The 13,755-nt window shown below is 39.7% G+C and overlaps 1 protein-coding gene across 1 annotated transcript in view; it reads right to left on the minus strand.

Moving 5' to 3' along the window:
* The window catches only part of Fyb2 (FYN binding protein 2), a 71,802-nt gene that overhangs the window by 11,577 nt on the left and 46,470 nt on the right, over nt 1–13,755 (minus strand). Inside the window, 6 exon segments of the mRNA XM_048351412.1 lie at nt 2,191–2,251; nt 4,866–4,894; nt 6,608–6,706; nt 7,664–7,727; nt 8,368–8,408; nt 8,502–8,616. Of these exon segments, the coding sequence (XP_048207369.1) occupies nt 2,191–2,251; nt 4,866–4,894; nt 6,608–6,706; nt 7,664–7,727; nt 8,368–8,408; nt 8,502–8,616 (409 nt within the window).

The raw sequence follows: 13,755 nt of genomic DNA on the forward strand, positions 1-13,755 counted from the left end.
CCTCAGAACATTTCTTCACAAAGCTATGAGAACATCCTTCATTGACATAGCACAATAAAGGAGCACATTTTTATTAACCATCACTGTATCTGTCATGTGAGCACTCAAACACACTAGTAGCCATTCACTGGGAAGATAGTGAACACATAGATTTCAAGGAATTTGGTGGATGTCACTGTCCCCTGAAGATTATTGTCCCAACTGTCCAATAGGATTACCAGGGACTCAGCGTGGAAGCTGCAGCTAAGAAAATTCAGACTTGTCTAGGGGTAGCTGACCTCCGTCTTTTCAACATTTCTTACCTTTGGAGCCCATGAGAAGGAGCTCAGCAATGACTCCTAACTTCTGGGCTCATGTATTTCTGTTTTCTTTCTTTCTTTTTTTTTTTTTTTGCCAGTCCTGGAGCTTGGACTCAGGGCCTGAGCACTGTCCCTGGCTTCTTTTTTCTCAAGGCTAGAATTCTGCCACTTGAGCTACAGTGCCACTTCTGGCTGTTTTCTGTATATGTGGTGATGGGGAATTGAATCCAGAGCCTCATGTATACAAAGCAAGCACTCTTGCCACTAGGCCATATCCCCAGCCCCATGTATTTCTGTTTTCTAAGCTCCCAGAAAGTAGAAGCAGGACATAGATTCCAGTTATATTCACCACAAGCTCAGCACTAGGTACACGGTTTGCTAAGTACACATACTCATATTTGACATGAACATGGGCACGAAGGTGTCAAAGAGGTGCTACAGTCAGGAGAGCAGGGAATAGGTAAGGCAAATGACAGACTCCAAATTGATTTTCTTCATTGAGTATGAAGTAGCATACCTTGAGTGTTTAAAAAATTGGGGGCAGCAGAAAGAAATATGACGAAAATGAGCATAATCTTCCAAAGATATGCAACTTTTCTTCTAAACATTTTTTCCAAATACTTTTAAAAGCTGACTTGAGATCATACTGTGCATAACAATTTTGTACTCTGCTGTTTAAAAATTGTCATAGTAGTTTAAGTATTCTCCAGGTCACTGGAAATGATTTACTATATATACAGCATATATTTAAGTGGTCTTATTGAGTAATCTTCTATAATGTGCTTAGAATTTTATTATATATTTGGACACATAGGTTCTTATTTTATAAAAATCCTGAAAAGGATATTTTGTACATAGATTTCTTTCTTTTCTGTTAGAGATAATTGCTTGAAATGGAATTGCTTCTTGCAAAAGCAAGAAAATTGCAAATTTGAGGCCAGCTTGTAACTTAGTGAGACCCTGCCTCAAAATAAAAATAAATAAATAAATAAAGACCATAGAGTGCTTGCTTAGCATGCATGTGTGAGCCATGAACTCTATTTCTAGTACTGAAAAAAGTAGAACCATTACAGTAAATCTCAAAAACAGGTTTAAGATATGAGTGTAGATATGTTTCTCTCCTACTCTCTGCCTCTCTTGCTCACACACACACACAGAGACTCTCTCGCTCACACACACACATAGGCACACATAGACTCTTTCACACACATAAGCAGACAAGGAAGAATAAGAAATATTAGTAACATAGAAACATAGGGAAACATTGGAAATTTTCCTTTGGAGGATAGCATGACCAAAATTTTAAGATATTTTAGAGACGCCAAGGGTGACAATTAGAAAGTTTCCACTGCATTTAACAAAGAGCTACTAATGACTTTACCAAAATGTAGCTCTCTGATTTGATAGGAACAGAGTATAGTTGCAATGAGTAAGACAGATAAATATGAGTGGTTGATCTTTATCCATAGCAATTTGGATGAGAGGAAAAGGAAGATAGCAAGGTCCTCTCTCTCTCTCTCTCTCTCTCTCTCTCTCTCTCTCTCTCTCTTTCTTCAGATGATAGATAAATAACTTTTGAAAACAGTCTGTCAAATAGTCATTGCTCTCCTGAATTTTATCATGTATGAGGAATTCATTAAATAAATATATTGAACAGAATTTCAGTTCTCTAGATCCAAAGGTAAAAAATGGATTCCAAAGCTCCAGGGCCTTTGTGGCCACTAGGACCACTGGACTATCTGTGATAACTATTGTCTTCCCTCCAAAGCAGATGGCTTTCCACTCTGAATTCAGTATCCAAGGACCAGAAATGATGGCTCTGATAGAATTACCAAGGTGTCAAGGAATGTTAAATGTCAGCAGGGATGATCAAAACAATAAACTGACTTACTTTGGCTCTTTTTTACTTGTGTCCACATCATCATAGATAATAACTTCCTGAGACTTAAGTCCTAGAGTGGAGATAAGAATTAAAAGCATGCATTGTTAGGTACGCTTTATACAACTGCTGGTTTTCCAAATGAATACATCATTACCTATTCATACAAGTGTATCCTCAAGCCTGATAGGCTGGAACTGAAAGATTCTCTTGGGAAGCAATTCAACTGACTGAAAATCTCTCTCTCTCTCTCTCTCTCTCTCTCTCTCTCTCTCTCTCTCTCTTTCTCTCTGTCTGTCTGTCTGTCTCTCTGTATGTATGTACACATGTATGTATGGATGTATGTGTGTGTATATACATATTCATACCAATTTGATTTCATGTATAGATCAAAAAGTGTTGGTAGCTGAAAGAATCACTTTTAGGCTAGAAGTGGAACATCATTTATACTGCTGGAATATTAAGAGGATTCTTCTTAATATTCAATATCTGAAACAACAAAATATTTATGTTGAACATTAATGTTGGCTCTTTCCTTCTACAAAGTCATTTATTTATTTATTTAGCCAGTCCCTGCATTTGGACTCAGGGCCTGAGTGCTGTCCCTGAGCTTTGGTGCTTAAGGCTAGTGCTCTGCCACTTAAGCCATGGCCCTACTTCCAGCTTTTTAGGAGTAGGTTATTGGAGATAAGAGTCTCATGGACTTTCCTGCTTTGGTTGTCTTTGAACCACAATCCTCAGGTCTCAGATTCCTGAGTAGCTAGGATTATAGGCGTGGGCCACCAGCATGGCTTCTTTTATTTGTTTTGTAACCACTGGCAACTCTTCTTTTATTCAATTTTGCATTTACATTGAATTTGACTTAGTACAGAATTATCATTTTAATTTATGATATTCACATTTTTTTGGCACTCTACCTAGAAGATCATGATTTTCAGTCATTCACTGTGTGGTCAACTTTGAGACCTTTTGGCATAATTATATTCAATTAGTCATAATTACTTATTATTTAAATGCTTTTCTTCCATGCGTTAAAATATGGATAGGGATATATATAGGTTCCCTTATTTGAAATGCATAGGAACAGAAATTCCAAATTTTAAATATTTTGGGCTGGTGGAATATGCATATTACATAGATGCTTGGGCATAAACATCATGAAACTCATAAATATGTGAAATCTGGACTCAAAATTTGTTTCATATACATCTTTTATGTACATCCAGAAGATAATTTTTACACACAATATTTGGCATGCCTGTGTTTTGGCTGCCACCTGTCTCATGAGATCAGGTGACCTTCTCCATTGGTGGTGTCCTGTTGACACTCAAAAGGTTTCAGATAGTTTCTAGGTTTGGGTAATAGCGATGCTCAAGCTGTAGGATACATTCCTCTTCTAAGTTGGCTTTTCTTTTATTTTGAAAATACAACTGAGGAGATGTTGAGAGACCTCAGTTCAACAGGTGTGCAGAATCTTTGTTGTTTAGTCTGACAAACTCATATGTGTACAATCTGATATAATACAATATAATAGAATGGCTGACTCAAAATGAAATCAAAGGAGCTATAGGGTCAGAGCCCGTCAATGAAATCTAGTAAGCAAGACACCTAGCCCTCGTTATAGACAAACTCAGTGAGTTGGGCATCCAGGGTGCCAGGCACTGTGCTCAGTTAGGCACTGTGGTGTTAATAGCACAGCAAACAAGATTTTAGAGACTCATTTTTTATTTAATTAGTGGACAGACTGTGCCACATTTAGATTAAAAAAAATTGGGGGCTGGGGATATGGCCTAGTGGCAAGAGTGCTTGCCTCGTATACATGAAGCCCTGGGTTCGATTCCCCAGCACCACATATATAGAAAATGGCCAGAAGTGGTGCTGTGGCTCAAGTGGCAGAGTGCTAGCCTTGAGCAAAAAGGAAGTCAGGGACAGTGCTCAGGCCCTGAGTCCAAGGCCCAGGACTGGCAAAAAAAAAAAAAAAAAAAAAAAAAAGATTATTTTCCAGTACTGCGTTTTGTACTCAAGATCTGCTTCTTGCCAGAGAAGTGTTCTACCACTTAAGCTCTACTTGTAGCCTTCTTAGCTTTAGTTTATATTTCAAATATGGTATCCTATTTTCCCCATGCTACTTGAACCATGATGCTACTATTTATGTCTCCCGTATTGCTTGAATTATAAGCTTGAACCATCACATTCAGCTTTGTCAGTTGAGATGGCATCTTGCTAACTTTTTGCCCTGGTTGACCTCAAACTGCAATTCTCCCAATTTCCATCTGGGATTACAACCGTGAGCCACTATATTCCGCTCAAATTCAATTTATTACACCTCAATAAACTGATCTGGCTATCAAATCAATCAGAAGGGATGTGGTATAATGTAAAGTGCCTGGATTTCATACTCAGAGAGACTTGGCTACAAATCCCAGATCACTAAAGCATGGGTGTGGCGTTTAGAGCCTCCTCACAAAGGAGGTTTGCATCTGTTTCTCTGTGATTTTAAGGGGAAAGCACCTACCCTACAGCCTGGTATTTGGTAGCACCCAAAAATGCTTCCTATTGTCCCCAAAGGACATTCATTGGATGGGGGAAGGTACAGAGGATTCTCTTCTTCCCCTGTCACCAAATATTAACCAGTGCTGCTGAATATACTAGGATTCAAAGGTCAACAGCAGGTAAAGGTCACTTACCTAAGTCAGGCAGGGAAATGGAAAACGCCCTGTTGATTGACAAAAGACACAAAAAGTTTAAGGAAAAGCGATGTTCAGAAAGACTAGCTGAGACATACCAACTAACATATTGATAGCTGGGTTTCTGAATCCAGTTCATGCCTCACAAGCAAGCATGTGAAACAAACCTTCAGCCTTGTTCACAGTGAGTTATTTTGTCCCCATGATTTGCCTGGGACTCCATTTCCCAATTACTCACCTCAAGCTTCCCCACAGCTCTGACCTTGTCTGTCCAGAGAACCCTGTTTCAGTCTGCTGGTCTTTTAAGAGGCCCATCAGATACATCAGTATACATAAGGATTGGTGGGGCCAAAGAAGCTGCACATGAATTCATGAATACTCTGTCTATATACCATGGCCATGTGATATCAAGGAACTACTGAGGGAGAGAAATCTGCCCAAGTAAGCTGGTCAGCTATTAGGAGGGAAAGGATATGCAGTCCAAGAAGATTGCTTTTGTTCTTCTGATCTTATAGCTAGGAAGATTTCATGGAACAATGTATGGAGTGGTAGAAAAAAACAATATATAGTGAGTCTTAATTTATAAAGAGTCTTACAGGTATTACTGGAGCAGCTACCTTGAGCCAAACCTTTGTGCTGAGTATATAAGATGATCAGCCATAATTTCTTACCTGAAGTAGCTTGGAGTTTATCAAGGGAGAAATGGACAAAAGACAGATGAATCAATTCAGTTGTGGCATTCAATATACAGTGTGTGAAAAATCAACTATGCAACTTGTGGGCAGGGACTGGAGGGGGAAACTGGGGGAAAGTGAAGGGAGGGGTAACATTGTCCAAGAAGAATTGTACTCATACATGACTTATGGAATTCAACCCCTTTATATGACTCCTTAATACTAACAATAAAATTATATGAATATAAGAAAACAACTACAAAACATGGCTGTCACAGAGGGTGTTCTCACTTGGTATGAATAGCTCTAACAACCACGTAGACTGCAAATCACATAATTTTAAAGCTTTATAATTGAAAAAGAACTTCAGTGTAAAGTAGCATAATTCCATCTCAATATGGCTGATATTCTCAGAAAATAATTTTCATCATCCCTGACTGGAACATAGATAAACAGATCCCTGACTGTATATCTGTACCAATAGCTCAGAGTAAGCTGTCTCGAGAGACTATAGCATTCTGCCAGTGCGTGCAGGATGAAACTGCCAGCCTATGAATGCACACGGAAGTGATCTGAATAAATGGCATAAGCAAAATTCAAATCTAGAACCCAGATCTCTCTCTATTCACTAGAGATTAGCAGTTAATTGAGGTTATCTTGGAGGGCTTTTCCAGGTCTAAGACTTTGAGCAGTATACTTCATCTCCTCCTCCACACATTGCTGTCCTTGAGAGAGACAAATCGAGTGTACACAGATAATACTGCTGAGACTTATAGTGCCAAGCAAGAATATGAGGACATGGCACCATTCACAGCATAATGTATGAACAGATACCGAATTTTTCCGTTTGGAACTTGCTGGATTAAGGTTTTCCCTCTACTCTTGTTGATAGCCTTATCCTCAGCAGGTTTTTCAAAAGGGACATGCTACTTTCTCATTGGAATTTATGGCTGTGATTCATTCCAGGCCTGGGGGTTTAGTTTCTCATGCTTCCTTCACTGTTGAGAGAAACATCAGCCCAGGCCTAATCCCTTCCAGGAAAGAGAGATAAAATGCAATTCTTTTTACCTTATATTTTCTTTTGACTTGGTTTTCTTCATTTTAAGTTTATCCTTTTCTTTTTTGAAGAAATGTTGGAGTCTTTTAAGTGTTTCTTTTCCATCTAAACTAAGAGGAATCAGAGGGTAAATACCATGACATTTGAGAGAATACTAGAGATATGGAAAGCTTCCATCAGATTTCTAGAACATACTCCACTCAAGGAAACTCAAGGAAATGTCTTCTCAACAATGACCCCTTTCTTTGTTTAGATTCCAATAGAAAGAAGCACACACCAGCCAGCCATAAAAGGTCTAATTTTACAGCAATACAAGCTTTCATCTACCTCAAATGGTATATATTTTGGTAGTCTGTAGAGTACTTTCTTCTTTTTAGAGGAGAAGATGAATAAGGACCATTTGCAAATTACAAGAGATATTCCTGCCACATTAAATTCATATCATTGATTTTTAATTTAATGAATATTACAGGGCAATGGCAAAACAAGTGCCTACTTGATGATCAAAGTCCTTCCTAATGTTGTCTTGGGTTTGTTTCACTAGTGGGAAAGAGGAAGATTGACAAAGTCATTATCCCACCCCCATTCCCACATCAGGATCACTTTCTCTTCAACTCTCACACTTCTTACTTTTGATCTTGGCTAGTTTTCCTTTCCACAATGTGACACGTCCTTTGCCTTTGAACAATTTTGTTCTGTTCCTGATAACAGTGAATTTCTAGATGTCAAAATAAAGCCTGAATCTCAGGGACTTGACTCACTAGCTTGCAGAGACAAAGACAAGTTGCAATCATTGACTTGACACAGGAAATGTAAACATACAATTTAAGAAAGTTTCACCAATATTTACTTTCCTGCTCTTATTTTCTACTGCAATAGCAAAGTTCTCTGCCCTGGGAAACAGTGTTTCAAAAGAGAAAGCAATGTAAATTTACAAATATCCTAAGGGCCCTCTGTGAGGCTATCCTAAAGGATGGGGGCAGGGTAGGGTCATTTCCTAAACTCTGCTACACATGACAAATGAAAATACCATAAGCATACACAAAGTCAAGAAAAAAGAAACTCACTCTATTTTGGGGTGGGTGCTCTTTGTTTTATAGATATCTTCATACATTTCTTCACTATTTTCTTCTGAAAGTGAATAAGAAAACTATGTTCAATCATAATAACAATACTTTGGTTTTTTAAGTTTGTTTTTGTTTTGTTTTGAGCTCTTGTTAGATGCTACTACCTCAGTTTCCCAAGTGCTGGGATTAGGACTACCTTAGGTGTGGGCAACTAAACCTGATTTCAGATGAACACCCAACAAACAAAAAATAATGCATTTGGATATCTACTAGGTGTTGGTACCTTCTTTTAAATAGTTTTTTTTTTAATTAAAATTTGTACACATTGTAAGAATGCTTAAACCTCTATACCGGTATGCAGGAATGACATGACTCATTTCTAATTCAAAGTCTGATCTGACTTAGTAAAAGAAAGTTTCATTTACCGTCCCTCCTTCCTATATTTAGTAGGTAGCAATTGGAGTCTTCTAAACATGAGACATGTACTGTAGGAGAGGAAACCAAATGCCTTTGGAGGAATCTCTTTTTTCATAGCATGACTTTAGCATGACTTTAGCTCAGCACTCGATTAAAGGTCTGAACCTTAGCTAAGGCTCAACACTTGACTCTAATATTTTATGCACATACTCATTTAATGTCTCAGTCCCTAGTTCCTTTTTTGAAAGGAAGAGATTGCTATTCCATACATGGCTTCCTGTACTTACCACTCTCAGAAGCAAATGAGCTTGAGAAGTCCAGCTTTGGTCTGTGGGAGAAAGGACACAAAGGTCACTGACTATGTGCACTTTCCAGTCCCATCACATTGACACTAGTAAGCTGTCTGACTGCAGGTACTTACACATCTGGCTTGGGGTACTCCACGTCATCATAGGTCTCCTCTGAAGGGGAACTTGACCTGAAGGCTGTTGAATCTGAGGTTTCTTTAGTCACCTCCAAAGCCTCCACATACCCACCTGTGGAAAACAGAATCCTTCTGAGAACCTCAGCAGCTGCTACTAAGAGCACATTCATACACATGTCACTGGCGATGGAGCAAGAACCAGAAAAGGCAGATGAAATGAGTAGAAACGGATGTGACCTTGTATGTAATGATTCATGAAAAATCCACTGCATCATGGAGCTCCAGTTATAACTCTCCGAGGCTAGGATCATGATAATAGCACTTACAGGAGTGTAGCAAAAAAAGTGAGTGCATATTTATGATTTTGTTCTATTCTCCCTTTTCCTTATCCCCCTTTAACATTCTTTCTTTTCTTTTTTTTTTCTTTTCTTTTTTTTTTTTTTTTGGCCAGCCCTGCACCTTGGACTCAGGGCCTGAGCACTGTCCCTGGCTTCTTTTTGCTCAAGGCTAGCACTCTGCCACTTGAGCCACAGCGCCACTTCTGGCCGTTTTCTGTGTATGTGGTGCTGGGGAATCGAACCCAGGGCCTCATGTATACGAGGCAAGCTCTCTTGCCACTAGGCCATATCCCCAGCCCTACATTCTTTCTTTTCTTAAAATCAGTTTCTAAAGTAGATTGAGCTTTGATAATTTTCATAGATTAATGATATAGATACAACTCATCTTTGTTTTTATCTAATCTGATGTACATTACAATATCCACTGGAATTTTTTTGTACCAGTAACAGGGCCTCCTACTCTCACTCAGCTTTTCCACTGATGGCTGGTGCTCTCCTATTCGAGTCATATTGGAGATATGAATCTCACAAATTTGTCTGCCAAGGCAGGCTTGGAACTAAAAAAAAACCAAAATTTCAGCCCATGTGTAGTTGGGATTACAGAGTCCTAGTTCCTGTTCAAACATTTTTTTTTTTAATGTATGTACTGATCCTGGGCTTGAACTCAGGGCCTCCATGCTGTCCCTGAGTTTGTTTTTGAACATGCCAATAAAAATAACTGTTTATTTCTTATAGTCCTGGAGGCTGTCAAGTTCAAGATGAAAGTGTCAGCATGGTCAGGTTCTGGTGAGGACCCCATCTCTTCAGGGATACAGACCAAGGCCTTCTTGCTGTGTTGAGTTCCTAAGTGGCTCAGAGCAGAGAAGGGGAAGGAAAGTCTTTCCTGTCTCCTCTTTTCTTTTATTAATTTACTTTATTGTTATTATAAAGGTGATGTACAGGGGGATTATAATTACATGAGTCAGAGAATGAGTACATTTCCTGTTGTATAGTGTCTTCCCTTCCCTCACTTTCTCCCAGTCCCTCCCTCCCATCTCCACCACGAGTTTCATAGTTCACTTTCCTCAGTGTCCACAGAGCTTCATTGCTGCACTAACCCTTTTCCTTTGAGTTTTGTACCCCCTACCAACTCTCCTGAAGATCTACATGCAAATACACCTTGCATAAAAAAATCAGAGCCATCAAAAAGCAAAACTTGTTAAAAAGAGTGAGATCTCTTGTTTCCATAGCTTGGAGTTCATTTTTTTTTTTTAATGCTCGGTATCGACATTTGGTCATTTATTTCTAATTTTAAAAATATACATGCATCTTACAGCAAACTATAATGCTATTTAATATACTTTATAAGCACCATCTGTTACTTGTAAAGATATGGTCATCAGTAACCTGAATATAGGTCATTTGAGAAGGTATCTTGAAAAGCACACTTTTTCCACATTATTGAAAATATGACACCAGTGACTACTTACATAACATTGGTAAACTATTTCATTAAGGAGCTTCTCATTTTGTTTCTTTTCTTCTGTTGATTCCTTGGGCCTGAGCTCAGGGTCTGTGTGTTGGGCCTGAGCTTCTTTGTTCAAGGCTAGCACTCTACCCCTTGAGCCATCGTTTCCACAGCTGACTTTGGGGCAGTCAATAAGCGTCTCATAGACTTCCTGCCTGGGCTGGCTTCAAAAAAATAATCTTCTGTTCTCAGCCTCCTGACAAGCTGGGATTACATATCTGAGACACTCAGGCCAGGCACTTTTGATGTGAATGATATATGTTTCCATATATTTTATGTAAGTTATGCCAGGGCTATCATGATGATTTGACTTAGAGGAGCTCCCACCATTACTCTGCCCAAAGGAGCTGTTTAAGGACAACATCAGGAGTATTCTGAGGGCCTGACCAACAGACATGGTAACACCCATGTACTGAGGATGACCAAGGAGCCCCAAATGCCTTAGACTGCATACCCAGGCACTCACCTTTGACATAGTCATGGCATTCCTAGACACTTGGGAAGGAGAGAAAACCCTGTGCTGTGTTTCTCAGCACATTTGGGGATTTCTGCTAACATGAAGAAGTTGGAAACGATCTCAGTGGAAAGGATATTGAAGGAAGGGGTGGCCCAAAGTATGGGCTGAATATCTTCCCACCTATTAAGGAGTTCAGATCCAATGTTCTGGTTTAAAATTCATGATTAAAAGTAGAACAAAATAAATGTCATATCTTCTCAAACTAGTCTCTCAATTATTTGAAATCTGTATTCCTAATTCTATCTGCAAATTAGGTTCTGTCTGGTTGACCTTTAGTTTGGATTGCATGTCATCCAAATCTACATGTGACGATTCCTTATTAATTTTAAGAAATCTCACTATTGTACATATATATTCATACATATCTATATATCGTTTAAAGATGCTTTGACATCCAATAAATCAGAAATGACTCCACTTTCTTTTTAAGATCAAGCTTCCTCAGTGAATCCTACTGTTGAAAACTACATCGTTATCGACTCAGAGATTTTCATCACTCACGACACTAAACATCATGTACAATATGGAACATTACATATACCAGAAACTTGGCTGTTAAATAAAAAAAGCTATCAATTATACAAGTTCATCATTCATTTAGATGGAATACTTAGTGTTTTTAGAACTTGTTACCTCAGGGTTTTTTGCAGGTCATATCTGGTGCTTAGATGAATATTTGTTCACAAAATTAAAGACAAATGAGGTATGTCAAGTGATATCCCCTCCTATTACTTACAAATACATTGTATCCCAGTGCTGGTGGCTCAAGCCTGTATCCTAGCAACTCAGGAGGCTGATTATCTAAGGATCAAAATTGAAAGCCAGCCGGGCCAAGTAAGTTCTCCAGTTAACCTAGAAAGCCGGAATTGGGGCTTTGGCTCAAATTGGTAGAGTGCTAGCCTAAAGAAAAAAGAGCTAAAGGATAGTTGACAGCCCTCACACCAAGTTCAACCCAGAAGACCAACAAAGAACCAAAACACACACACATACACACAAAAACATCACAGATGGAAAGGTTTCTCCATTAAGGATGGATTAGGAGTTTCCTTCCCGCCAAAGCCCTTAGGGTAACTAACATTGAAACTAATGTAGTAACTACAGACTCCTACATTCTCTAGAATCCAAGCAGATTACACACATACATCCTTAAATGTGCTTGTGCAGTGAGACTGACTAGCCAAACTGACATTGGGTCTCTAGGTGGCATTTCTGGTTCTATTTCATCATATTTACATTTACACTAAAGGTTGAGTCATAATCATAGTTCTTATGTGCATAATATACAAGCAAGATGTAATACCCCACACAGCAGTATTCTTTCCTTTTTGTATTCCCACATAACATTGAAGGGCTGAGTATAGACAGAAGGATTTCGCACATGAAAAATGTTCTTGTGGATTCTTATCAGTGTGCATCGTTTGATACTGTATAAGAGGAGTAGATCAGTTCACAGCTTTCCCACAAGCGACACTCACGGTTTCTCTGCTGTTGGTTCTTTGAGGGAGCCAACCCTCCATGATGACTGAAGGCTTTCCCACAGCTGCGATGTTCATAGTCTCTCGCCCACAGATAGTCAGGCCTAAAGCCTCTCACAAAGATGGTGTCTATCGGTGGTTTCTGTCTAGTATATGTCCTCTGGTGTTGTCTTCAATGGGTTGATTGACTGAAGACTTTCCCACACAGATGAGACTCCTGAGTTCTCCCTCCGGGAGGATTGCTCTTACTTTCTAAGGTTACAGAGTGTACCAAAACCATCCACACACAGGTTGCATTTGTGTGATTGCTCTCATTTCTCGTCCTGGCAAGGTTTAAATGAGATACTGAATGATTTCACTCACTGATGACATGCATCATTTGTTTCTCTAGTGTGTACTTTCATATGGTGAAAAGGGCTGGAGGCCAAAGAGAAATCTTTCCCACAGAAATGACCCTCATAGGGCTTCTCTCCAGTGTGTATTCTCTCATGTGCAGTGCGTTGAGATGGCTTAGTGAATGCTTTCCCACAGGTGCGACATTCATAGGGTTTCTCTCCAGTGTGTATTCTCTCATGTGCGACACCATAAGGTCGCATAGTGAAGGCATTCCCACAGAAGTGACACCCATAGGGCTTCTATCCAGTGTGTGTTCTCTCATGTGTGGCACGGTGAGATGGCTGAATGAAGGCTTTCCTACAGGAGTGACATTCATAGGGTTTCTCTCTAGTGTATATTTTCTCATGTGTGACACGATAAGATGGCGTAGTGAAGGCTTTCCCAAAAGTGCAACATTCATAGGGTTTTTCTCCAGTGTGTATTCTCTCATGTATGAAACAGTGAGAAGGTGTAGTGAAGGCTGTCCCACAGGTGCAACATTCATAGGGTTTCTCTCCAGTGTGAACTATGCTATGTGTCTTAAGGTCACTTGGCCATTTGAAGGCTTTCACACAAATGTGACATTCATGCTGTTTCTCTTCAGTGTGTGTTCTCTTATATGTCTTAGGTCACTTGACCTTTGGAAGGCTTCCCCACCTGGAGGACACGCCTGTGCTTTCTCTCTGGCAGGTGCTCCTTCCTGATTTCCAGAATGAGACTGCGGAGTGACTGCTTCCCACAGACAGAAGGGACCTTCATCTGCCCCTCCTCCAGTGGGCATGTCCTCCTGCTGCTGGGAGTGACTTGGCTGAATGGAGGGGGCAGTACACAGTTGTCTGTCATCAACTTCCTGGATAGTGTCTCCTCCATTCTGCCAACAGAGCTCCCTGGGTTGATCGAGTACATGCCCTAGGTCACTATCCTCACACGCTTTGTCTCCATAGTGTGCAGTCGTATGGTGACTGAACTTTGAAGGAACAAAGGCTGTCCTACACAAACTAAAACCATGTGATTTCCCTCCAGTGTGAGTTACATTGTG

Source organism: Perognathus longimembris, chromosome 7 (genome assembly GCF_023159225.1).
Source record: "Perognathus longimembris pacificus isolate PPM17 chromosome 7, ASM2315922v1, whole genome shotgun sequence".
In the NCBI taxonomy this organism is placed as follows: Eukaryota; Metazoa; Chordata; class Mammalia; order Rodentia; family Heteromyidae; genus Perognathus; species Perognathus longimembris.